General features: G+C 36.7%; 1 protein-coding gene across 1 annotated transcript; it reads left to right on the forward strand.

Moving 5' to 3' along the window:
* Positions 1-588: 588 nt before the first annotated feature.
* LOC141726998 (solute carrier organic anion transporter family member 4C1-like) lies at positions 589-27,949 on the forward strand. Its single transcript, XM_074532186.1, has 13 exons — positions 589-934; positions 5,775-6,038; positions 9,781-9,975; positions 12,539-12,635; positions 13,529-13,650; positions 14,500-14,615; positions 14,895-15,039; positions 16,893-17,088; positions 20,264-20,417; positions 21,965-22,152; positions 23,702-23,766; positions 25,533-25,670; positions 27,207-27,949. Exons 1-13 carry the CDS (start codon positions 700-702, stop codon positions 27,329-27,331), a joined length of 2,040 nt encoding a protein of 679 aa, XP_074388287.1. The 5' UTR covers positions 589-699; the 3' UTR covers positions 27,332-27,949.

Consider the following 27,949-nt stretch of genomic DNA (forward strand, 5'->3'; position numbering starts at 1 on the left):
TCTCTCCCAGTTATGCTTGTGAAGATGAGTCAATTTATACTAAATGCAAACAAACTCAGACTTTCTTGTGCCCTTGACAAATTCTCATGATTGATGTCTGTAACTGAGCTGATGTGTTTAATAACTGGGAACGCCGGCATGTGGAAAGTTTCTGAGGTACAGGAAGAGAATAGTATTTCAAAAGGATAGCATCTGCAAGTGTCCAGAGTTTTTGTTGTGGGCAAATCATGTGGCCTCAAGTGGGAAAGTACTGTATCTGGTACATTTTGCAACTTTTCCCTTTTTTGCAACACTTACACAGAACATTTTAATGTCTTTGGTTTCTTTTCTGCTTCTCGAAAGGAACATTCCTGATGATTTTTCTCAGGTACGGGATTTATTATTATTACTATTACCTCTTTTTCCCCTCAGAAGAATGTTGTTGGAGAACATCTACATGCTTGTCCACCTGCCCACGTTCAGTAAATCTCTCAATGCTGTAGATGTTACGAGGTCGCGGTGCGGGGAGAAGACTCCGCAGGGCCGGCCGCGGGGCAGGAGTGGGGGCAGGAGCGGGGGCAGGAGCGAGGCGGGCCGGGGAGGGGCGGCGGAAGCACCGCCACATGCACGGCGGTGCTGGGCCGCCGTCGGGGTATTTAGCAGAGCGTTGGGCTCGGGTGCCGGTTGCAACCGTGGCTGGCAACGGCTTTTTTGGGCGCCATGAAGGGCGGTGGTATCAAGAACCCGGCGTTCGACACACCCTCCTCCGGCTTCGGCCAGCAGTACCACGCGGGCCCCGCCGGGGCAGGCGCCGGCGCCGCGGCCCCCGCAGGGCCCGGCCCTTACCCCGAGGAGGGGCCCTGCGGGTGGGGTCCCTGCGCCCCCAGAGCTCTGCAGTTCTGCAACAATGCCAAGGGGTACTTGGCTGCTTATAGCCTGTTGGCCGTCTTCCAAGGTAACCTGTGCCTGCTGTCCAGGGCACACGCTGTTCCCCTTCCCGGGGCTGGGGGAGCCGGGCGGGAGCCTGGGCTGGGGAGGGCGGCGAAGGACTGGTCATGTTTTGGGTGGTGGGTTTGTCTAGTGCTGTGGCTGAACAGTGACGGTAATGGTTTGACTAAGGGACGAAAGTATACATTCTTCTGTGCCCAGGATGGGGACGTTCCACAGTATTCCTTGTACTTCATTCCGTTTGTCCTTTTCCTCTTTTCGCACGTACTTTATTGACCACGAAGTCCACGCGCCTGCAGGCTCTTTGCTTCACGCACTTGTCAGTGCTGCATCCCCACTGCCTACAGGGAAATAGCTCTTTTTGTGCACGCACAGGCAGAGGCTTAAAATCTAGGGATTAAAACACCTATATAAAATTGTGGCACCCCACTACTTTCTTACCTGCTTGCTAATTGAATTGAATCCTGGCCTGGTTGTGTAGGACTTTGGGTAAATTTGGAAACAGCAAAAAAAAGTGATTTTGTTCTGTGAATCACAGTGCAGCCATCTTCTTAAAACTTAACTAATGATTTAAGTTGATCTTGGGAGTAACCTGAAGTTTAGCTTGCCCTAAATTCCTGTTTTTCAGCTTCAGAGATTCTTGTCCATACTTTTGGTTTCCTGTAATGATCAGTTAGGGCCTTAGCAAGCCTTAGACTTAGAAAGTAGAAATGCTCACTGAGGGGAGGAGAAGAATTACTGTAAAAAATATTAGAAAATTTGTGGAACTTGGATGCATGTCTGCCAAAGGGAACGACTGGGTCTATATTCATAACCTTTCAACTTTATTTGACTAGCTAGGAAAGAAAAGGGTATTTTCTGGACAATTTGCTTTGAAGCTCCTTGTTGTTACTCATAAAGGAATTTCTACAGAGGCATGGAGGGGAATATTTGGATATTTGATGTTAGAGGAGAGAGCAGCCTGTACCAAAGAAATGCATTATTTGGATGGCTCCATTCCATGGGGAACCACACTGAGGCAGCTGGAATGGTATGGGGAGAATTGGAGACTCTGCTTAAAACCTAGAAGATTTTAACGCTCCTTGTAATGTTTGGAGATTCCTTGCATGAAGTAGTGCCTTAGTATGTGTTTCTGAGAACTTCTGATTTAATCCCCTTCAGATTCTGATCTTGTCTTAGCATATAGGTTTAGTTTTAGAAAAGAAGTATTTAGAAAATTTTGGGATAAGCCTGTTGTTTCTTGCTTGACTTCGGAAGGTCATGCTATGGCTGGTAGGGTCAGGAGATGATTCCTGTTGCAGTTGTCCTGCCAAATTTGTTTTCTCTATAAACACAAAGAGGTGGGGGGTGGGGTGTACTGTGGAAAAACTTTTTACATCATAGCTTTCAATAGTAGCTGAGTAGTAAAATACTTTTAGAATACACACGTAAATTTTTTGGGTGGCATAAGAATAGGGATGGGCAATTAAAAATGCCTTAATATGACACTGAAAAGATTGTTAAAACTAAATATAGTGTCTTGAATATTTCTAATGTGTCTGAATTTCTTAAAATCAGTCCTTCTGTTCTGATCTGATTGTTGAGCTGAATAACAAACTCAGCATACTTTAAAATCTTGGTTGTAGACTGGATAGGTTTCCAACTGTAAAAACAACTTGTATTATAAGAATCTCTGTCCCCTTAGGAGGTTATTTGTGTTGCTTGTGCCACTTGTCCAAATACTGCTTTGGTTATTTAATGCTATACGTACGCCAGGCACCTAATGAATGTAGTTCAGGTTTAAGGCCTTAAAGGACAGAAACTGAATAATTTTTGGTTTGGAAGCAGGTGTATGCATGGCTATTACAGATCTTGTGACATTCCTGATGTGTTACCTGGATTTTCTGACAAGAATCTTTCCTTTGCTTGAAACATGAACGAAACTGGGTGCTGAAGACTAGCTGCAATTCTTTTTGAGATGTGTAAAACTAGGTTCATCAGCAAGAAATTCAGGCTTGTGTGTGAAACTTTGTGAAAATATTCAGGTCTTGCAGCTTCAGAGTTTAGATAAAAGCACACAAAACACACCTAGGATTTTGAAGTTATGTGACCTAACACTGTACTCTAGTTTGGGTCTACCCTCCAAATTACAGAAACCATCACTGAGGAAGATATATCTATTAAACTTGCCTAATGTGCCTCTAGAAAAGATTATTTCCTAATGCATTGAAGATTAATGAAGTAATCCATAACACACTTTTGCTGAATGTAAGTTGTTGTCCTAGTCTTTCTAAATGAGTGAAAATAGTGGATGATTATCTGTAGTGACCTGGTATGTTGTGAATCTAACTGAAAGCGTATATTTGTCAGCTTATTTTCTAGCTGCTCTCAAAAATAGATTGTTGTCATTAGCACCTGATATGCTGTATTGCAGCTTCTCAGAAGATTTGAAGTGGAACTTAACTCTAATTTCTGGCCATTTCTGTTTCAAGTACGTGTGCAACTTGTATTTGCAGAGCACAAAACACTTGTTTGCCTAGAATTTATTTACATGACTAATACCTGCTTTCTCTGTCGCACTTAGAGTTGCCGAAATGTATGATTGCATCTAGTAATACATTAACTGGATATGCTGCAGTTCACAGCTGTATTAGAAAATAAGACAGAGATTATCTCACTCTTTTGAGTACAAGAAGGACTGTTTATTTCTCATGTCATTAATGATTTTTAGTAAATAAAAAACCAGAACCACAGTTTAAGACTGTCCAGTCTAATATATGTAAAATCTTTGTATATCAGTAATATTTTATAGGCTGATTAGACCTAGTACTTTTACCAAGGCATTTTTAATTGTTACTTTTATGTGTTGTTAAAGCCGCCATTCTTATGACAACTGCAAAACACGTGTTTTTTGTTGAATGGATGAAGAAAAAGAATACTCATGTGTTTTGTGATAGCAAATAAAGTTGGTTTATAATTAATCTGGATTTTGTGTCAGTACACACTCTACCTAAATCCCTAACAGATGTGGCAGGACAACAAGGTTTTGGTTGGTAATTTCTATACTACAGTTTTAAGTGTTGGGATGTCCTTACAAGATTTGGTTTTCTGATCAAGTTACTATCAGTCAGATTCTGTCTTTCTTGAAGAGACTTTAGTGATTAATCACTGGATGATGTAATTGGAGAAGTTATGCTGTCATTCATCACATCTGCGTTTTTACAGATGAAGTCAAATTATCCAGTATAATTAAATGGAAGGCTTTATGAGTTTTAGAATGTAAATTAAAGGTAGTAACTTAAAATACCTGTAAAAGACAATGCCTTCTAGCTCTGTAATCCACTTGCTGTGTAGCACACCTTCACTCAAGTGTTTTAAAGCCTTAGTAGGTGTTGAAGTTCTGGCAGGTGGGAAAAACTTGTTTGTTCATTCCTTCTAGTATTGTTATTTGTATATAATATAATATGCTAGTATTGTTATTTGGTTAATGCTTCTTTAGAGGAAAATAAAGTTGCTGAATGTATAACTAATAGCACTGGAAGGACACCTGTATAGCTGTGTCAATCCCAAATGAATTTAAGTGTGATGACTAAACTAACAGGTGAAATTGTCAGCCTTAATAAAGAGGCCATAGTAGGGTATTGGAACTAAGATTGTGCGAAGAGTTGTTTCCATATAGAAAGCTGACGTTTGGCTATTAGAAAATGGCTGGTTTATTTGGAGTAATTTTTTAAATAAATTAAAGTGCTCTATGAGATGTTGAAACTTAGCTCAAGTAGTTGTACTTATGGATGGTGCAAAGCTTGTTGAAAACTAACTTAAACACATTTCTGTCACTAGTCTTATATTCTTTTCTTAGATAGACAATAGAAAAGCATGTTTTAATTTTAAAGTACCTGAAGGGCCTGTGTCAGGGAAGATCCTCATCAGTCATCTGTAAGGTTACAGAACTCAAACATGTTTGTACTTCTGACTCTAAGACTTCTCAACTATTTTTTCAGGTATCTCTTTTATTATAGGTGCAATTTAATTAGACTATAAGAAAGTTATCTGACACCGTTATAGTTACAACTATTTATCTTGTAACTGAATCCTATTTTGGGATTGCTGAAACCAAACTTACCAAAGTTTAACTACCCAGTCTTTTTCACAGAAACACAATGTGAAGCAGTGTAGAAGATTTAAGTTAGTCTACAAACAATGCTTGTGTAAAAGTGGACAGAGAGTGTTTAAGCATGCACTGGCAATTGTGTGCAAAAGCTTAGTTCTACTTTCGGTTAATTTTTTTGCAGTTCATCTGTGCTTTGATAGGGCAGCTTGTGCAGTGACTTCTTTCCAGTTGTTCTGTAACTTCAGGGAAGTTACAGATTCAAGGGGCAAACCTACTTTGCTTAGTTGAAGTAAATCACCTCAGTTGCTCTGAAACAGTTGCAAAGAATTATTGAATAGCTTTACACTTTTTTATATTATGGAGGATTCATGTTTGTTCACCTTCTTTTATCTTCCCTTTGTGATGGCAGGGAAGTTGGGTGTTTGCAGTAAGTAGAAAACTATGTCCTGAACTTGCTTCAGCCATAGCATGTATTCTAATGCAAGTTATAACTTTGACTAAAATACCTTTAATTTTTAAAGTGTCTTGTGACACCGTAAAGCATTCTGTTTGAAAGCTGTGCTTCAGACAAATACATAGGTCCTGTACAATTTGACTGGCTAAGCTGGCACTGCATTACCTACTATGTACCTGTATCTTATAGTTAGTAAATACCTTATAAAGCAGCCTTGTATAAATATATATATAAATTTAGCTCTGCAACTCTATTGAGTTAAAGTATCTTTGACTAATTATCTCCTTTTTTTTATTTTTGTAGGTATTGTGGTAAATGGCCTGATTAACATTAGTATTTCAACAATTGAGAAGCGTTACGAGTTGAACAGTTCCCTCACTGGTTTAATCTCTGCAAGCTATGATATTGCTTTTTGTTTATTGTCACTGTTTGTATCTTACTTGGGAGAAAGAGGGCACAAACCACGATGGCTTGCTTTCTCAGCATTTATGTTAGGACTGGGCTCACTTGTATTTTCCTTACCACACTTCAGCAGTGGAAAATACCAGTATGGAAGTAAAATTGAAGGTAAGCTTACAGTTGTTTTGAAAGTCAAACTAAAAAATTTAAATCTCTGCATTAACTTGGTGCAACTCCTTATTTTCAACTCCTTACAACATAGTTAATCTCTCTCAATGTCCTAAAACAGGGTGCTATCTGTAACTGAGAATTGATTCTTTGAAATCTGGAAGTTCAAGAGCTGCCTCTCTGCACAGTGAACTTTATTTTTCCAGAAGAAATATGAGTGTCAATATCGGTTCTTGCTATTAAGCAACATTTGAATAAAATGTTTTTTTTTCTTGCCTTGATGAATGCAATTAAAATTCACTAAAGAAAAAAATTATGTGGTATCTCTTAGGAGATGGAATCAAGCTGGGTTAGCAAGGTAGGGGAAATGTTAAAGTTGTTAATCTTGCCATCTTACTTGAAGGTGACTAGTGCTTGCATTTCTTTGTGGTTTTGAACTATTAAAGGCATGTTGATTAATTCATTAAAAAGTTTTTCTAAGTTCTTTTAAAATACGTTGATTTTAACTTAAGGATTTACTTGAAATAGAGAAGAAACAAGCAGTACTGAACTGTACTGAACAAAGCAGTACTTAAGTCATGGGTGTAGCTATCCCTCAGTTCTTAAACTTTGTTCACAAAACAAGACTTCACACAGTGTGATTAATGCCAACTATTTGTATTTCAATTTAGTGGCACACCTATAATACAGAAATGTTTAGATATGTTTAAAGCAGGATGACTTAATCTTTTAGGATTGTCTTCTAATTGCAGTCCTTAATGAAAATTATGCTTTCAATGACTAAACATATTAGAGTGCTCACTAAAAAAAAAATCAGTAGCTATGAAGAAACATGATGAAAGGTTGTTGATCCTCAAATTGATATCTTCAGTAGTAATCATTTTGTCCCCTTCTATGAGCTGTCTACCTGTTAGTCTAAAAAGGTTGGCAAGCTATTTTTTCCTATCTAATTGATGAGGATCTGAAATGGAAGTTAACTGAACAAGGTCAGAAGAAAACATCTTTACTGTTTTGGGGACTATGAGCAGATAATTACTTGTTAGCTCTTGGGAGACGGACAAAAGGGTCCTGGCTCTGTTACAGTCCCATTGCCCTGTAATTTTGGTTTCAGTATTCACCTTTCTACTGCACTTTGATGAAGGGGAAGCTGAGCTTAATACATAATACATAAAAGTTTGATTTTTTTTTCATTTGGAACAAGATACTGACAGTGTGAGAGAGTACATTACCAGTTATTCCAAGTGATTTTCCCCCTTTCAAACAATTTTAGTTGAAATTCCAAGGAGCGTGTTACTGTTTTATCCAACATCCATCATTCAAGATGGCTGTATATATTCATAGCTTTATTAGGTACATGTTCCACATGGAGTTTTGAAACCTAAAAGGAGTGGGGAATTTTTGAATTGGCATGTGTTTCTTCACCATAGCACTGTCAGGTGACAGCTTGCCTGCTGTTTTGACTGTTGTAATGCAGGTGCCTATGCTGTGCTGGTGGTGAACACAGTCTAGATCTTAAGCTGACTTACACAAAACACTATCAAAAATAAATGACTGAGAGTGCAGGGAATGTCAGCACTGGGGCAGTCAAAATAAATCTTCAGGTACAGTGTAACAGCATCTCTTAACTGTCAAGTAAACCACAGCACAGGTTTATGTGTTGTCTGGTTTAACTAGTTCTGAGGTTGATGAAACATTTTAGCTATAGAATTAGTTGCAGGATTTAATAGCACCACACCCCAAAAGTGTTCCTTTTAGTTATTTGTGCGAGGTGCTTATAGAGATCCTAATTTTTTTTTAATTAAGCTTGTATTTTATGCTTGTATTAAAATCCACCACTGAATTTTTTCTGAACAGGCCTTATAAGGCTAATTTATTTATCTTAATACTACTTCCTAGAAATAGTCTAATCCATTTCATATTGAAAGATCTGCTAATCAATTGTCTGCCTGTTATTGTTTGGGGTTGGTTTTTTTCCTTTGGGATTGGGTTTTTTTGGGGGGAGGGGGTGGAGCAGCAGAGTTGGTTTTTTGGCTTTGTTGGGGTTTTGTGTTTTTTAAGACACCGTAAAATGTGTTTTCTATTTTCCAGAAAGGTTTTAGACTCAAATTTGTAACCCAGGTACAACCAGCTGTTTGTTCTGGTAAATTTCCAGGTTGCCTGGGCTGCTGGTGCCTCAGCTGGCTGTGGTATGTGCAGTCAAGTGCTCCCCCTGCTGCCTTAACAGAATCAATTTAATTTGATTAATTAGCACAGAGGACTGTGAGAACCACAAATATTAGAAGCAGTGTACCTTTAAACTTCAGTCTTGGATTTTATTTTAAAAATTAAACATGTTTCAGTATGTCTGTGGCAGCAAATGAGAATCCTAGTTTCTCACTTGACACAAGGAAAATAACTTCATTGTGAAGCCAGTCAAACATTGGGACAGCGTACTACTCAGGATACTTCCTAAGTCGAAAGGAAGGAAAACTTTAAAGACTCTTCCTTTTGATGTGAGGTTTTCTTATCCCACATGTTGGCCTGTTTGTGTGCAATGGCACTGTATTGCCTGTGTCTGCTAGAGGAAGTAATGATTTAGGTAAGTTTTCTTTAAATACCTGGTGCATGGCTAGCACTTTCTTAAGCTTTGGTTTGGGAGACCATAGTGTGGATTGATCTTGGCTCTTCTATGTGTAAGTAAAAAGTGTTCTCAGATGTAAAAGGATCTAATAAAAATAAAAGCTGTAATAATTTTGTAGTGAAATAGTGTGAGTTAATCAGTCTACTTATCTGATCTGGATGACATTTTCATATATTTGTTTAGTGGGGCTCATTACTACCAAATGGATGGGTTTATCCTCCTTCTTAGGGTTTTATGCTCTTATGAGGAGAACCATGGAAATGTTTCTCCTACATCTTGTCCCTTGGTATTCTGCTACCAAGAGTGCAATGATAGCAAGAGAAAGGAGAGGACAACATGGTACTACCTGTTTTCAGTTCCTCTTTTCTCTTCCCTCCTTGTAGTGCCAAATACTACACCAGCAGACACAGCGTTACGCTGCTGTACCACTGCTTTCTTTTTGTGTGTGTGCATAAATGCAGAGGTTTTATGTTAACTTCTTTTAGAGGCATAGTAGTGTGTGTTCTGTGAGAGAGTGGTGTAGGTTTTTAAGGTTTTCATAGGCGAACACTTTCAAAAGACTGAATGTGAAGGAAGGATTATCTTTGCTAATGACAGACTTCACTTTCTGTCAGGCAGATTTCTTCATGTTGTGCAGGCTGCTCTGTCACCTAAGAGTGGGAGTTGTTAGTGCTCCTCAGAACTGTTATAAGGTGCAGGCACACAATGAAGTGTCTGTTACATGGGAGTACTCATAACCTTTGGAATGACCATTTGACAGGTGGTTGGTTGTTTGGTTTTTTTCATACAATAATTTCTGGTCAATAATACTTTCAGTAAGCCAAAGCATATTTATAGGACCATTTGATTCCTGTTGCCAAAGCGTATTCATAAGGCTATTTCAATCCTGTTTCTTCATAGAGAGGAAAAATACCCAAGCCCTGCTAATAAATCTTTTGGGGGATATGATATCACAGAAGGCTTGGCACTGCAATATTGGATATATTAACAGGTGTGAAAATTAAAATAGGAGCCTGGCATAACAGCATTCATTGTAGTTTAGCTTTTAGTACAGATTATTCTTCAAGTTGGACTGTGAGTTAGGTAACAGAGTTTTAAAGTCTTGCTGTCTCTGTTTTTCAGACACGTGTCAAACTGCAGAAACCACCTTTGCTAATGCCACTTGCAGTGCCAGCACAAGCTCTCCACTTCGCAACTATCTGTACGTCTTCATCCTCGGACAGCTGCTGCTGGGAGTTGGAGGAACTCCTCTGTATACTTTGGGGACATCTTTTATTGATGATAGTGTCCCAAAACACAAGTCTTCCCTTTACATAGGTAAATTTAAAACTGTTTATAGAACACTGTCTGCATAGATTATAGACTGCAGTGCATTTTAAGTATTTTTATGAATTCGTCTAATTTTAAAATTTTGTGATTATTACGTATGTGCATGAAGTATTTCTACATCAGTTACAATCCAATTTAGATCCTAATCTGCTCTAAGTACCAAGTCTTATCAATTTTCATTTTGTAGAGCATGGTAAAGCTTCTTTGAGCACCCTCGTGTTACCTTTACATGTCAGTAACTGAAAATTGTTAAATGGTTCATGTAGCTTTTCTGTTAATGACAGAATAAGTTGTAGCAAAAAACTTACACAGTATTTTTCAACACCTGTAACTAAAAAGTATCAGTCAGGTCAGTAGCTAGATCATATTATATCCTTTAATAATTTAATTTACTTACCTTCTCATAGTAGGCTGTCCACTCAGTGCATAAACACTGGTGTGTCTCATCTGATCAATCCCGTTCTCTAGCCACATACAAATTTGGCACTTGGCTGGAAGTACAGAGATAGCCTCACTGGGACTGTTTAAAAGCTAAGGAGTACTAATACTTAGCAATGGTTTTTAATCATTTTCAGTCACCATTCTCTAGGTTATATGCCATTTTATTGCCAAGTTCATTGCAGTCTAAATGTATTTTCTATGGGTATGAAGATATTTATTTCCCCTACCTCATATGTAAGCTGGTTCAAAACATGTTATCTATACTTCTTACTTGCAGGAGGAAGTCAAAACATCTCAGGTTCCAGGACTGTATTCAGACTAGAACAATATTTTAAGGGGCAAAATTGAAATAATTATCTGTTTGCATGCAAATTTTTCACAGTTTTCCCAGGCAAGCTACTTGATTTGATGCCAACAAACAGGATAGGTGCCTATGACAACTCTGAGATGAAAAAGACAAGTTTTGTTTTTGCTGTTTCTTTATTTTGAGAGGGATGATACTGCATTTTTTCTTCCTCCCCTGAATCCAGTGAAATAAATAGAGCAGAATTAGGGTTCTCTGCATAAATGGGGAAACAAGAAGTGACATGAAAACTCAGGAGAATGGTGTCAGTGTTTATACTTTTAGAAAAAGATCAATACAAAATAATTCATGCACAGTCTTCAGGCAACTGAGTTGACTTCAGAAGAGCAGTGTATTCTGCCTAATATAACAAAACTGGAATGCAAGTGAGTGGGTAGGTAACTAAGCCTTGCTTCATGCAATGTGTTAAGTATTTAAGTATATTGTGCTGCTTTAGCTTTTACAAGAAGGCTTATGCATTGCAGAAAAAAATAACAAAGCCCGAAAAAAACCAACCCACAAAACAAAACCAAAATAATCCCAGAACCCACCCCTAAAATGGTCTATAAATAGCTGCCAGCACCTTTTGCTGTAAGCCTGCAACTTATAAGTTGGTATTTTCTTTATCCTCTATATTGGGTGCAGGTTCATGAGGACTGGTACATCTACAACTAAAGCTAAACAATTCCAAATGTATTTAAATTGAGTGTGTGGGAGAAAATAGGCACTTTCTAAGCTCAGTTTGAAGTTCTATAGGATGAATATGAACTTAACTTAGAAAGTTCCTGTGACCATGTCACTGTTTCTGAAATGTAGGAAAAACTGGGATATATCTACGCAGTATTTAATTTTACTTACTTGACTGTCACATTGTGCATTGCTTTGTCCTCTTGCACCCCTGTCACCCTCCTGGCTCCCCCATCATTTCCTCTTACTAACTACAGGAAAATTAAGTACTTGTGATCCTTGCACTTCAGAAACAAATGAGAAATCCAGATTATTCAACCTGGGGAAATGGCATGTTTACTAATTAAAGATGGATCTAGTTGCTATTAATTGGAAGCCTTAATTTGCAGAGACAGTGTTCCTGCTGTCAGTGAATGCTAAACTGCCTACCAGAAATGTGTCTGATAGGCCAGAAATGCTATTGTGACATCAAAAAAGTCTTATACTCTTTTGTAGGGTATGGTTACACCTGCAACTTTGCAGGTTAGTGATTTCTTTTTTAGGGGGAGGGGGTTAGGGTGTTTGTTTTTGTTGCTTGTTCGAGTTTTTTTCTTTAAAACTGCCAGGAGCTGTTAAGAGCCTTGGCTTTGTATTTTAAGGCAGATATTACTCCAGTCACACACTTTGATGTAACTGTCTTCTTGAAGTTACATCTAGAAAACAACTTAAGATTGAAAAATAGAAATAAGAAAGCTCTTAAAGATTGTGGTTAATACAGTTAACAACCAATGTTCATAATTTCACTATTTTTTTCACTAGTTATTTTTTAAATGTAGGCACAAAATGGAGAAAAAAGCAATCTAATAATGCTTAAAGGTGCAGTCAGCCTTTTGCTGAACCTGAAGCTTCTGAGAGCTGCAAATTTCTTTGTTGAGGCTTAATTATAGATTTTGTCTTCTAGGTGCTACAACTGTAGTGACAGTAAAAGAACAGGTTGATTTACAGAAACCCTTTGGTCTGCAGTTGACTTAAAAATGTTATTAAAAGAAAGCTTAAAAAAATAAAGAAGTTACCATGAACTTGATGTATTTTCTCTTCTAGGAGTTGGCTATGCCATGTCTCTGCTGGGTCCTGCTATTGGCTATGTCTTAGGAGGGCAGCTGCTTCAAGTTTATATTGATATCCAGATCCCAAAAAGGCAAGATACAACTTAGTTTATTGCTTCCTATTTTCTTTTTCTAATATTTTTTACTAAAATATTCAGCTTTTCTCCCTGTGAGGAGAAAATTTTTCAGAAAATACTGTGTTTTCAAAAGCTTCATTAACTTGGAAACAAGTTGCACTTGAAAAGGCTTCATGTTAGTGAGTTACTTCCTAGAGTGAGTAGTGACTCCATTGTGTGTGGAAGTTTCTCTGTAGTGCAAATAGTTAGTTCTAGCATTTAAATATTAGCTATTCTAAACCTCAGTAGCAAAAATGCTTTTCCTTTTGCTTAGTTGTATATTCAGGGTTAAACCTCCATCTACTGATGTCTTGTGGAACTGTTTCCTTGAGATGGAGTATTAGGACTAGGATTCTTAACTCCTAGAGAAGAGCTTGCTAGAAAATCTTTGTGTTGAATAATAGTCCATTTTTTAAAGAAGTGTTATAAATTGTACTAATAGTTAAACCAGCAGCTTCATTTACACTTTTGTTTCCTGTGTTTTAGAGCCTTCAGATTGATGCAATGGCATTCTGAACTTCTGAATTGGTTTTGGTATAACTCATTGATTGAGGAATCTTTCTAAATCCAGCATTCCCACTACCTTCATAATGCTTCAGAATCTTGAAATCAGGGCCATAGAATAGTCTTTAAATTGGAATGACATTAACTAATGAGTTGAAGGCTACATTTGGTAGAATTCAGTATTTTTATAATTGCCCAGTGAAGGTGGTTTAAACAAGCAAACAATAAATTTAATACATATAAAACTAAGGAAAATAGCAATATTAAAAGGCTTTATTTTAAAATGTATTAAAAGGAAATATTCCAACTCACTAAAATGTAAAATTCAGAAAGGTAAACCTGCTTTTCCTGAATTACTTTTCCAGTACAAAGATGGATCAAGATGACCCACGTTGGCTTGGAGCATGGTGGATAGGATTTCTTGCATGCTTTTTTCCAGTTTGGCTTCTTATAATACCTTTTTCATGCTTTCCAAAGCACCTACCAGGTAAAGGTTTAGCAATGCTTGGCTACTTTGAAAGAGACATTTGTTCATATTTTTGGGTTATAGAGTACTGAACCGAATGTTTCCGGTTTGATTTTGTTTCTCAGTTAACTGTCTTTGACTAAAATCTGAGGACTAGTTTGTTTGTTTGTTTGTTTGTTTGTTTTTTGTTTCCCCCTCCAATATGCAGCCTTTAAACAAGGTGAATCAGCTAGAGGGAGGATCTTGTGTATGGTGGTCTTGTCCATGGCCAGGGGGTTGGGAATAGATGATCTTCAAGGTCCCCTTTCAACTCAAATCAGCCCGTGATTCTGTGATTCTCTATAAAGATGGACTGGACTGGAAACAAATACCTAAGTGTGGAGACTGGTGGTCAAAGTTTGAAAAGTGCTTGTAGCTAAGCACCCAAGACTGTATTTAAAGCTTCTGTGTTACCCAGCAAGAAGAGTGTAGAAATTCCATGAGCATCCAAAGGGACTTACTATGGTAATATTGAAGGAGAAAAATGATAGAGGAAAAGAAAAAATAAAGTAGGAAATGGAGAATGTGAGGATGATTTAAAAAAAAAGGAGCTTCAGCATACTCTGAAGTTTTTAGGATGTCCCTGATAATATCTTCTTGCAGCCAAGCCTTTCCAACGTCCAATGAAAGTATAATGCTTTCAACAAACATCTTTGTTCATCAATACAGTATTGACCTCTTTAAAAATCTGTGCCAATAAAACAGGCAAGAAGACCTGTAATATCTGAAAGCACTTTCCCAACTAAAGGAAACAAAAGTTTTTGTGGTTCACATTGTCTAAGAGTGCAGGTATTCAGTGTTTTCATTGTTGATAAATATGACTATTTGTAGGAACTGCGAAAATTCAGGCTGAAAAAGTCCCTGAAACTCATGATGATGGAGGTCAAGTACTGGTTCAGACCAACGATATTGGACAAAGTTTTAAAGACTTTCCTATGGCTCTCCTGGTAAGAAAAATTTCAAATTTGCTAAAACTGAATATATTCTGAGAAATGAAATTATTTTCCAGATGTTAGAGGCCTACAGAAATGGCTTATTGTGTTGTGAAAGGGAGAACTTCAATATTACTGATATCTTAATGCACGTTCATTTTGTTGATGCCTGAGATTGTTAGAAAGGCATATTACAGAAGTTCCATTTCAGAGGATCTCCTTTTAAAATATAATGACTTTAGTTGGTACCAAAATCAAATAATTTTTGGAGTGTATGATAATTTCTCCCCATAGATACTCTTGAGGAATCCAGTGCTCATGAGTCTAATAGTAGCCAGCTCCTCAGAAGCTTTAGTTGCCACTGGATTTGCCACATTTCTACCTAAGTTTATAGAAAATCAGTTTGGAAAGTCGTCAAGTTTTTCAGCAACTCTTGGAGGTAATATGGCTTTTTAATTTTAAATCTTATATATATATTGTGTTGAACACTTCATTAACATTCGAGGTGGAAGATTATATGGGTATCTTTTTTGTTTGAGATGTTTGTGAATGTACTTAGGTGGAATGCAGTAATCAGAGCAGTACTTTTGTTATTCTTGCCTGCCCTTAAATACTCTAGTATTACTTAAGTACTCTACATATTCAGAGTAGACTGAGGATTTTGAGTGCTGATGAAACTTTTAGTTTACTAGTAGTTTATTCCTTTCTTATTCTTGGTGAAAAACATTTAATTTTCCTTTATTTGAAATTGCCTGAAGGAGCAGTAGTATCTTAGTCCCTGCTAAAACAATCAAGATGAAGGGCAACTAGGGAAAAAAGGCAGTGCTTATCACAAATAAGAAGTTGATTTTGCCTTTCTCTTCTTTAATTCCACACTGACATTACAATGAGTTTGCAATAAAATGACTGATCAGAATATGTAGTAAGTCTGTGATATAACTGGCTCTGCTGTAGTTGGGTTAGTGTCACCTGTTTTTATCTGATATGCAGAAGTAATATGTAGAACAGGAGAGAGCTTCTATGAAAAACTGAGTACTGGAGGAACAGAAAACATCAGATGGAAGAGCTGTGCTCAGTAGACTCATGTTATTGACATAATTAATTCTGAAGAATAGCAACCAGATCAAGTCAGAAATGTCCATAATGCAAACAGATGCTTGCAATATGCAGATTTAATATTCATAGAATGTGTCTTGCTAAGCTGTTGAGTGCTGCAATATAACTGAGGTAGTTGAGCTGCTCTTTTTCCAACAGAAATGTGTTTGGGAAAGACCTCCTAAATTACTTCTCTGGGCAATATTAGATAGTATCATTGCATCAAAACAAATAATCTGTAATTTTACATAAAAACACATTGGAATATATGCTCAGTTGTTAACCAAAGACTAGGAGTGAAGTGAAAAGCTGTGTTGCATTTTTTGTCCACAGACCTTGATTGAATGTTTTTGAGTTGAAAATATTGAGAGTGCCTATTAAATGTACAGCTTTAAAGAAATGCCTGCAGTAACGTTGAAAGCTGGCTGTACGTGAACTGAGCTAATTAGTCTAAGCATTACCAATGATTTTGGAAACTATTTAAACTGTCATTGACTGTGGTTTGTGGAATTCCCAGGTCTGTGTCCTGGGCAGTTTTGTCACTGTACCTGAACTGTTTGTAAAGTTAACTGTCTCAGGTTGGTGTAAGTTATACTGAGTTCTGTGTTGTATTATAGATTAGCCATATAAAAATGCTCAGTTATTTATCTGGAGTGCAAAGAGGATAAATCATGGTGGACTATATAGACTCTGACAGCAAATCTGACCCACTGATCTAGACTTCTTTAAATCTTTCAGTAGATGTCTTCTTGTATCTTGTGTTTCTTGTATAACAGCGTTTATGCTCTTTTATTAACAAGTTCATAACAGATGTATAAGAAAGAACATGGACATACATGTCAAAAAACCACTGAAAGAATGAAACAGGATTTTCTGTTTTTGTGGAGACACCTACTGGTGTTCAGAGATTCCCACCCCACAGTGCTCCTAAGTCATCTAGTTTGGCTGTATTGAAGTTGGGTTTTGGATAACTATAAATTATACTTTCCAGTTAAACCTCTGGAAAGGCTAAAGGTGATGTAACAGTACAATAAATTGCTCATGTAGTTAGATTCTGGTAGTATGGTTTGAAAGCAATATCACATGGACTGCTTTTTGCAGGTAACTGTTTTGATGTTTGTTTTTCTTAGCATAAAATTGCGTCACAGTTAAGTCTTGCACTTTTATGTAACTGCTCCTTGTCCTGTTTTCCTCTAGGACTTGTACTAATTCCAGGAGCAGCACTAGGCCAAGTCATAAGCGGTGTCTTGGTTTCCAAGCGCAAAATGGATTTGAAAAGCATAATCAAGTTCATGATAGTCACCTGTACAGTGGCCTTAATATTAAACACAGTGTTTTTATTTGCTAAATGTGGGAATGAACCTTTTGCAGGTGTCTCTGAAACATATAATGGGTAAATATATTTTAATGCACTCTTGGCTTTCATATAAATATTTATTCAATTGCCATAGTTTCAAATAGTACACACCAGCAGTATTTAAAAGCAGAAGGAGGCAACTAGCTATTCCAGAAGTCTGCTCTCAAGTGGTCAGTTATCCCATCATAAATTAACAGGGGCAACAGCAGCTGTTTGAAGGTCTGTCAAAGAGCTAGATGGGGCTGTGCAAGATAATTCAAGTAGTCTGGTACTTAGGAACTGATAGATGCCATCTAAAAAAATCATATGTGTCAATTGTATGCTGTGCAAGTTGACAAATAACTTATTGTTATTTATTGTTTTCCCAAATCCCTTTTTATTGTTTTCCCAAATCCCCCATTTTACGCAAAGGCTAGATGCTGCTATCTTGTATAAAAGCATAATCTGATGGTTCTTCTCCAATGCATAAAGAGACACTTGAAGCTAAATGAGATGGGGAAGAGGAGTGGTGCAATTTGCTGACACATTAGCATGATATGTACCATGAAAACAGAGAAGATGGGTTGGGGAGGAAATTGGTTTTGTAGCCTCAAATGCCCATGCAAGTTGGTGGAAAGTAGAAATTTACTGGTATGCAAAAGTATGCAAAATGAATCAACAAAGTTCCATACACTGGTGACTGAAAAAAAATAAAAAACCTTGAAGCCCAAAAAGGCCCAAGTTATGACTCATTCTGATTTCATCTTTACAACTTGCTGTATAAATTGACAGTATATTTAAAGGCCAGTGTTGAAATTGGATGACTAAAATATGGCTTTGCAACAGATGACTCAGACAACTCAGAACTGTGAATCATAATTCAGATTTTGGTTACAGAAAGGTTATAGTTACATATGTAGTGAAATAATCTGGAGTCATCAGTAAAATGCTGAAGATATAGTATAGAAAATGGTATATGAAATTACCTGTGTTTTTATATCAGGTCCTGTGGTAACAGGCAGCAGACAAAAGTTACAGCTGAACTGACTTTCATCCTAAGTTAAATACCACTAGCTTATGTTTTACAGTTTTGTGTAACTTTATCAGTTATGTAGCTTAACTATTGCTAAAGGCTACTTATCTACAGCAAGTTAACCAGTTGGAAGTTAACCAGTCCTGAAATATATCTCTTCCCTTGGTATCCATTATAAGAAATGGCTCATTTCTACTATGCAGTGTTACTGGTTGGCTTATACTTTACTGGATGTGTGCATCAGAATAGTTAGTGGCATTAATACAGTGCCAGTTCTTAAACTGTTTTCCATACAGAAATAAAACATGTTTTAAAAGCAGTAGCTGTTTTAAAGCAGAAATTTTAGAAAATAATAAATGTGTAAACTTGTGCAAGAACAGCCAAGTTCTTTGCCTTCATGCTACTGAACAAATGCTTCTGAATGAATAAGTTGTGAGGCTACTCTGAGGGTTGACTTAGAATTTGATGTAGATTTTTGTCGAGAATTTAAAGAAATCCTTCATGGCAAGCATTATCTTCTTATTGAAAAATAGCTCAGAAAGGTGAGAGAAGCTTTTGCAAGTTTTGTCTCACAATTATATGAGTAACAGGATCACTTGTTTGTGTTAATGAAAACAGCATCTTACTTTTAGTAACACTATTTATTACTAAATAGGCTATCAGCAGAACTAGCATAATTTTGTCCAGCAGGCACTTCAGGGAACTGCTTTTGCCAAATTCTATTGCCCAGTGCTTCCCTTAAAACTTGAAGGAACAGAAATGCAGTGACTATTTCTGTACTTTATTTCCACGTGTCTCTGGGTCTCTTGATTAAAAACTCCTATAGAGTTTTTTAATGAGCAATTGATGGTCTCATCAGCTAGATTTTTTAGAAAAGCCAGGAGTATCTTTTTTGTTTTATTTTTCTCTGACGGGGTATAACTAAGTGTTCATTCCCTCTTTGGAGGTCAGGGAAAGAGACACTGCACATGTGAACAGGACAAATGCCACCAAATTGATTAAATATTTCTAGGCTTTGCATGCCTCTCAGGCTAGGAAGGCACTGAATGTACAAATCTGATTAGTGAATTTGCTTATGGTGCAATGTAGTTCATTCTTGGTACTTAGAAGAATTGAAGTTAGTTTGCTTAGGCTTAAAGCACAAATTAATTTAGTGGAGTTCTGCTGAATTACAACAAAATGGTTTTTATATGTAGTTGTGATGTCCCTTATATTCCATTTGAAGTCTGACTGTATGTAAGTTAATTCCTACATAAACTGTTTCTTCTCTTAGTATTTTTTTGTAATCTCAAATTCTCACAAATAAACATACCTTTAGATAATTAATGTGGAACTTTTATTTTACAGTACAATATTTAAACTCCAGTGGCAGTGTCAGAACTTGGTTTTAGCTGACTGAACTTTTAAGCTGTGAAAATTCTTTACTTATTAATGAACTACAATTTGAAAATCAAAGGGTGTTTTTATTCTCTCTGGTTATGCCTTAGGACAGTCCTCACACAAACCAATGTGATCTTTCATGCTAATAGTACAGTGGGACTACTTCAAATAAAACCGTACGATTACCTGTATTAGAAGTAAATTGAAAGTAAATGTAGTGTGCAAGAGTTAAAGTAAACTCTGTTATTAGTTATTCCTTAAACAGCCAGAGGAAATCTTTAAGGTCCTTCAGGGTGTCATTGCACTCTGCATTTAGCGTGTACAGTTGTCTTTGTGCTCATACAATTTAGATGTCTCCATGGCAGTGTTAGAAATAGTAAAAATAAGGTGGCTTTGCAACTCAAATCAAAAAAGGGGAAGAATGTTGGAGTATGATCAGTAGAATAAACAACTCCAAATACTGGTTTTAATCTTGTATTTTTTTCTTGAAATTATAAATGGAAGAAATTCAAATACCTAAGTGGGAGGGGGAGGATGATATAAGAGTTGGGCTGAGATGCAGAATTTTGTAATCTCTTTTTTTAAGTGGAAATTGGAGGAATAATCTTTGGATAGAATAACAGCATAAAAAACCCTAGGTGTATAATAAATGGAAAATCCAGATCTCTAACTACTGTGCTTATTTTTAAACAACTAAGTGCATAAGTAACATGAATAGAGTATTTTACAATCTATTATGCTATAAATATTGCTTTACTTGTTTACATATCTTCTGTTTTCCAATTGCTTTTAAAGAGCCTATTAACTTCTGCTTTTCAGAACAGGCACTCTGTATAACTTAACAGCACCATGCAATGCAAACTGCCGGTGTTTGCGCTCCGTATACTACCCAGTTTGTGGCAGTGATGAAGTCCAGTACTTTTCTCCCTGTTTTGCGGGTTGTGCCTCATATCTTTTAAACAACATGAAAAAGGTACTTTATGCAATGAAGATAGCTGATATGGTTTGTTCTGGTTTCCTGTAAAATGCACTGTGTTTCAAGATGTCCTTCCTACAATACCAAATATAGGTTGTATTTAACAAAATCCAGCAATTACAATACACAGTTCATTTACGGTACCAGTGTGACTCCCACTGCTGATCTCTTAACATGTTCACTGCCACAGTGTTGGGCCTCCCCAGTTATTGGGAAGGTATTCATGGGTTGAAGCCAGGTCAAGCCCATTACTCTCTGAAATGTTGCTGGTAGTTGTCTAGCTTTTTATACTGTGTGTTGGAGTGAGCTACACTCCCTTCCCTTCACCACCCCCATGTTCATGCTGGTCTGGCTAACTTAGGAAAATGTTTCCACCCTCTTAATGAACTCAGAAGCATTTACATCTCTTTTTGATTCGCTGAAGTGGCACAGTTGTTTGTTTTTTATATAGCTTTCTTTGCAACATTTCTGGTCATTCACAGCCTGTGTTGTTCTGTGAGTGTTCTGGGCACAACAGTCTTTCCCACCTCTGGGCCTTCTTTTGTTGTAAGGGTTTACTGGTTAGCCACAGTGTTTCTCATTTGTGTGATGCCATTCTCCAAGTGTACATCTACCAGACTTCCTAATGCTGAAAATAAGTTAAATCTAAATGTACTTTAATAGAATTGACAATTGGCAAAGTCAGCAATTGTCTTGAGGTTCTGAAGAACCTGCAGTTCTTATCTAGATCTTTAAGCAAAATGCAGTGTTTATTGTATACATATACATGACAGCCTGCTTCCGTGAGTTTTGAAAACTTGAAGCTCAGTAGCCCCTGATGCAGGAATGGTAAGCTGTGGAAGTGCCTAGGTTATTATCAAGCCTTCCTGGAACTGAGAGGCTTTCTGTGCTTATCTCTTCTAGTACAATAGACTCTTGAGAAGGGATGTGGGAGCAGTATAGAGAGATCCAAAAAAAAGGCAAGCTGACCCAGGAAAGGCCTTTATATACTTTTATATTAGAAAATGAGAGAAGGTATTATCCATAAGAAAATGTAGGAGAGTAACTACTTCTTGCAGTCAAAATTTCACACTTTGTTGACATGTTATATTTTTCTTTGAAAACAAACTCTGAATTTAGATAAAGAGCATATTCATTTGCTCACTTGCATATAGAAGTGGTACTATATTGCTTCTGTTCTTTCCTGCTAAAGTCTGAAGTGTAGTGCTTGCCTCTCTGCATATGATTTGCCTCTAACCTCTGCAACTTTTTTGAGTGTAGCTAAAAGCTTACAAAGCATACAAAATGGAGGCTGTCACTGTCTTTTTAGGTCAAAAATCCAAAAATACCTTTTGCTCAGGTGAGGTGGATCAGTCAAATTCTGGTGAGCCAGTTTTAAAAATTAATCTTATTTTCATGTGCTCATCAGGAAATTAACTGTTTCCCACATAGTAAAGTCAGTGTTTATTCTTGTCTTCTGTCATGCAAATGTAATGAAAATTTACCAAAAGGTGTCATTTTGTGACATTCTGGGAGCTAAATTTTGTCTTATAAATTATTCGTAGACATACCACAACTGTTCCTGTATTGGGAAATCAAAAAGAAGAAATGGTTCAGAAGACTTTCTCTATGAAGCCGTTCCTGGGAAATGCCCAACAAAATGCAAACTTTTACCTTTATTCCTGGTCTTCTTCTTTTTTGCTGTTGTTTTTACATTTATGTCTACTACTCCAACAACCGTGGCCATTCTCAGGTACATGTTTTGGTCTGCAAGAAAGGTGACATTCTTTTGAAAACTACTGTCAGTGAAATACTTAATTCTTTTGCTTTGCAATGTAGTATTTTAACAAGGTTATGTAGTAAGCAAGCAGTACTTTAAACAGAGCATAGTCATACCACTGTTCACTCTTGTTAGTAGACGAGTTTTGAAATTATTTTTAAAAAATCTCTCTAGCATGCAGCAAAGTCCATTTTATGAATTTTGAGCACTCTTGACTGTTTTAATTGAAGCAAAAAGGAATAAATGTGCTTTGTGCTTTGATCAAGAAAATATTTGTCTAGCCTGTTGATAGTGTGGGCATTTCAAATTGTGTCAGGAAAAGGACAAAATAACAATTAGTCTTCTATTTTCTACCTTAGATTCCTGTCTCAATTCAGAGTTCTAGCTTGAAAAATTGTAGTTTGTCAAGAACTGTAGACTATTTCCCATGATACTGATTTTGTATGTATGGTGGTCACTAATATAAAATGTGATAGTGGGTTAACCAGTGGTTTTGCTGTCTTCCAAATTGCTGAAGCTTATATGCATGAAATATAGTTTTTGTTTGTTTTTATTTTAAAAATGTGCTTCTCATTCTGAATTCAGAGCTCTTTTCTGTTTGTTGAAGTCAAACTACAGGTTTGACTTGTAGTTCTAATACTTCCAGTAAAAAGATAACCATGATGCAATAGCATGTTGCTTTGTGAGGATGTGGCTAGATGCCCTTTGGCGAGAGGCTGAGGAAATCAGTAACATCCTACCAGCAGAGCTTTTTAATAGCCTTGTGTCCAGGTTTGGTGGGAATCTGGAATTAACAGTTTGTCATTAGTGTGGAGGCAGAATAGCATAAAGTTCTGCATTGTCTTCAAATTTGAGCTGACATAGTTTTATTTCAGTAATTCTAAGCAGTAACATTTGGATATTTGAATCCTTATATAATTCAGCTGAAATAGTGGAACAGTTTTTTATGAAAAAAAGGACTGTAAGTAGATTAATTTTCAAAGATTAATTTAAATAGCTAAAGTGTCAGTAAATTTTACAGTATATTCCAATGTCTTCTCTGTAAGTCTTTTTTGTGCAATTTCAAACATAAATTCATATATTCATGACAGTGTTCTACTGCTAGAAAAAATCTACTGCATGATGTGGAACTCATTCTCCTTCTCTTAATTGCCTTTATGAATAATAGAATCCAACACTTCTTTATGTATAGTAGCTCTGGATTGCATCCTAACACTATTTTAATTTCCTTGGTTATTCTATGGAAAAAATGTTTATATCAGGATGCTGATAGCAAGCTTCCTTTTTATTTATACTGTTTTGTTAAACTAGTTAAATCTAAAATTTCTTGATGGGCTACTGGTGTTTTTTCAGTCTTTTATCTAAACACCATTTTAAGTAGTTGGGTTACTTGTTCTGGATTTATAAACCCTTCAGCATTTAACAGGTTAAAAGAGTATATAGAGAAAGCATATTCACTGAGGGACACAGCACAGAAGTAGAAATTGTTTACTCTGTCTTAAACTGCAAATCTTGTTTACAGATGTGTGCCAGATAAACAGCGTTCATTTGCTCTTGGAGTAAAGTTACTGTTTCTGCGAATACTGGGTATGACTTTCTTGTTGAAACATATGCCTTTGAGTAATCTTCTTATTTGACTTTTTTTTCTCAACTTTAAAATAATGCCTTAAAAATCTTTCAGGGGTGCTTGAAGCAGTCTGTCATTGGCTTATGGAATACACTTGTAAGGTTACATCTGGATTCAAATTCATTGTTAATAGGGCATTCATGCTCTCTTCAGCCTTTCTCACTCTTACAAGCACAAGCCAAATAGAGGTAACTGCCATTCTTTCAGTAAAACACACCTGGTGCTCCTTTCCCCAAAAGAAGGCCTATTCTGAAAACTGAGATAAGAAGAACTGATGTAATAGAAAACAGTTTCATGTAACATCTGAAATCCAGAAGTTTAAAAGAAAAATGAATATGTAGAGCCTTTCCTCTTCTTCTTCCTTTAAAATGTCTTTTACTAACTTCAGCATTTCTTAAGATAGGTAATTGTGCATAATTATTTACAGAGTATAATGTGGGAAGTATAATAATTTAATTCCATATCTAAGCATCTCCAGCATTTCAGTAGGACAGATGAATCTTTTTAAGTAAAACAAGGGTAAGCATATGTATTTTCTGGTCCACAAGCATTTGAATTTTCTCAGGTATAATGAAAATTCTTGTTTTAGTAGTAGACAGTTTTTAAATGGTATATTTAATTCAAGACTGGGACAAGACACAGTTGCTGATTGGACTTTCATGCCAATATTTAGTACTGTAGCCATTCCCTCTCCTTTCAGATTACATATCTAACACTCGCAGTAATGAGTTCCGCCTTGCTGTATTCAAACTGTGATTAATATAAGTTATTCTGCTGATAAAGTGTAATAAAACAAACATCCCCACAGGTAGAAATAAGCTGGAAGTCTGTGATCAGTGTTGTATAAGGGTCCCTCTGATTCACTTAACTCAGAGCTCAGATATTTATGCTAGATCTTGAACTCCTGACTTCACTGTGGAGTGATAGAACTTTTTGCACTGCTTGTACTATGGCTGAAGAAGGCAGTAACAGCGTTACTTACCCGCAAGATATTTTTGCTGTAGGCTTTAAGAATCGCACAGGCGTTTTAGGCTGAAGACCTAGTGAGGGACATAGCTACTTGGTTAGCTCTAGGAGAGTTTAGGCCTTGGGTAGTTGGGTAGACATGCAGTGATGTACCTGGTATGTTTATTCTAAAATTGGCTGTACTTGGATGCAATACACTTGTGCATTATAACACACAGAAATCACATGGAGTTAATAAAATCTGTACAAGAATAATTTTAAACAGTGCTTTTTTTTGGTGAAATTTTTACTGGAAGCTTTGCTACATATGAGGAAAAGGGAGAAATGTGTTACTGAACATTTAACATAATTATATTTTAGTTCTCATAATTTGGAACAGGGTGGTGCGTATGATCAGAAGAAAGGAACTTTTTTCCTTTCAGTTACATTCCTGATTTCTTGATTAGTTTTTTCACCATTGATTTTAATTATTTTTTTCCAGTGAATACAGAGGAAATTAAGGAGCTCAAGTCTTTGAATAAATTTCTTGCTTAACAAAGTGTATAATGAATTAACTCTCTGCATCCAACCTGTTAACTGAGAGCATTGCTAGGTGTAGACTTACTATGTAATATGAAGCCTATGAGTTTGATTAAAATTGTTACATTTAGTGTCTGGTTCTCCCATTTTATCTTCCCCACCAGCTTAGCATTTCACTGTATGCATGAAAACTAGTATGTCAAGTAACTCAAACATTCTAATGTGTTGCTCTGTTTTTTAGGTTCTATTCCTGGACCAGTTTTATTTGGTGCTGCTATAGACAACAGTTGTACTCTGTGGGATATTGATGAATGTGAAACTAAAGGAGCTTGCTGGGTATATGACAATGAAAGAATGGCTTATTTGCTCATGGGCATAAGTAAGTCTTTAATATTAAATACATATACTAGGTAATATATATATACTGACCTTGTCTGCTAGATGGGGATTATTTTGATATAAAACCTTACACTTTTTATTTTTGGCAGCAGTGTTTTTTAACTTACTTTCATAAATGATCAGCAAAATATTACGGAAGGAGAAACACCACAATAAGTAAACCCTTTACTTTAAAAACTCCTTTAAAAATTACACAAAATAGTTTTGGTCTTTGATCTTGCTTCATTGTCATACTTATTTACTAGATTTTTAAGGGACTGGCTCACACTTCAGTCTGTCTTCAGGGCAATGAGCATGAACAGGGGTGTGAAGATGATGAGAGGGATGGAGCACCTCTCCTATAAGGAAAAGGCTAAGAGAATTGGGTTGGTTCAGCCTGGGAAAGTGAAGTCTCCAAGCTGACCTTATTGAGGCCTTTCAGTATCTGAAGGGGAGCCTACAAGAAAGATAAATGGAGAAGGACTCTATAAGAGAGAATAGTGATGGAACAAGGGGTAGTGGACTGAAACTCAGAGGGTAGGTTTTGGTTAGATATTAGGAAGAAACTGTTCACTGAGAGGGTGGCCAGGCATCGGAACAGGTTTCACAGACAAGTTATAGATGCCCATGCCTGGAAACATTCAAGGTGTGGAGCCTTGAGCAATCTGATCTAGTGGAAGGTGTGCCTGCCCCCAGCACAAGAGTTGGACAGACTTTAGATTCCCTTCCAACTCAAATAATTCTGTGATTATCTGGGTTGCATGTTGGCAGTTAAGGTCTGGGGAGCCTTCTTTCTCTTTTTGTATCTCAGTTCTTTTCTGTAAGTTATATAAAGTTCTTGAAAATATGTCTGAACACTTGTCAGAAAAAATCCTGACTTGTTTAACAATTTGTTCCCTTCAAATGTGTGGTATATATGCCAGTGGGAGAGAGGGTGTAGGCTGAGCTTGCATGAGATTAAGTGCTGATGTCCTGTCTTCTAGCAACTGTGATATTTACAGTGTGTGAGCTGAAGTACTGATGTCTAATCCTGAAGCTGAAAAAGCAGCAGTCACAACTTGAGGATAAGGATCTCAAGGCATATTTGTGATCAAATACAATCCTCCTGGTTTTGCCCTTCTCCTTGGCCTACCAAGTTGTGCAAACACCTTTCTATAGCCTTCTAAGACATCTGACCAGAGAATACTTAAGAGATATTCTATGTGGGAAGCTTTAGTTTCTGGAAAAGAGAGTATTGATATAACAAATTACAGTACTGAAACAAGAAATAAGAAAGATTTGCACTTCAGGCTAGAATGGGGTGAAGAAATACAGGAGCAAAGCAAAAATTGGCAGGCAGGTGAGTGGTCTGAATTCAGCTGTATGACTGTCTTTATCTGCCCTTTGTCATTCATGTAGAGTACATTTAAATGAAGGCTGTGAATTTCAGTCTTACAGGGTGTATGTAACTCACCATATGAAGCTTTATAAATGAGTGAAACACTGCCTCTGCTACTGAAAGTGAGTGTGATAAAAACTCTCCTGTTCTTTCATTCAGGTGCTGCTTGCAAAATCGTCACAATCATCTTTGTGGTCATGGCAGTGTATTTCTACAAGCCTCCACCATTAACTAAAGCCCTGCAACAAAAGACGTCAGAAAAGATATCTGCTATACACACATAAATTATGAGCAAATCAGGGACTTGTGAAAGAAAATTGTAAAAACATAAGCATTATTACAACACTTGTACCAAAGTTCTTGTACACTGTTGCCTAAATATAGAAGATCATATTCAGCATTTAAGAACTTGAAATATTTTGAATCTGCGCTATTCTCTTAATTCATTTAGTATTCCATTGTGGCTGTCCAAAGAAGTCACACTGAAATTTGCAGTCTAATTTTAAAAGTCTAGTATGAAACTTAATTGAAGTAAGATGGAATACTCTGATCATAAAACAGGAAAAATAAAGTGAACTGAGCTGTGTTTATCCCTAAATGTTACTGTAGTGGGAGAAAACAGTTGACTTGGTATATTGAAGGGAACTGTGTATGTTTAGAGAGGACTTAATGTGCACATAATTTGGGCTAGTGCCTTTGGGGATTTTTCTGTGGGAACACTTGGCGAAGTGCGAGTTTGGCTATGTTTTAGAAATATTTTTACATGTTATCTTAATGGCATAAGTTTATATTTTAATATTTGTAGGAAGATGTCAATAGTTATGATAGAATAGCTGGGTTGTAAAATCAAAGTATTTGTTAATTTATGTACTTGAGTTTGTCTGGATTATATACAGAAAGTT

This window comes from Zonotrichia albicollis, chromosome Z, assembly GCF_047830755.1.
Source record: "Zonotrichia albicollis isolate bZonAlb1 chromosome Z, bZonAlb1.hap1, whole genome shotgun sequence".
NCBI classification, from domain to species: Eukaryota; Metazoa; Chordata; class Aves; order Passeriformes; family Passerellidae; genus Zonotrichia; species Zonotrichia albicollis.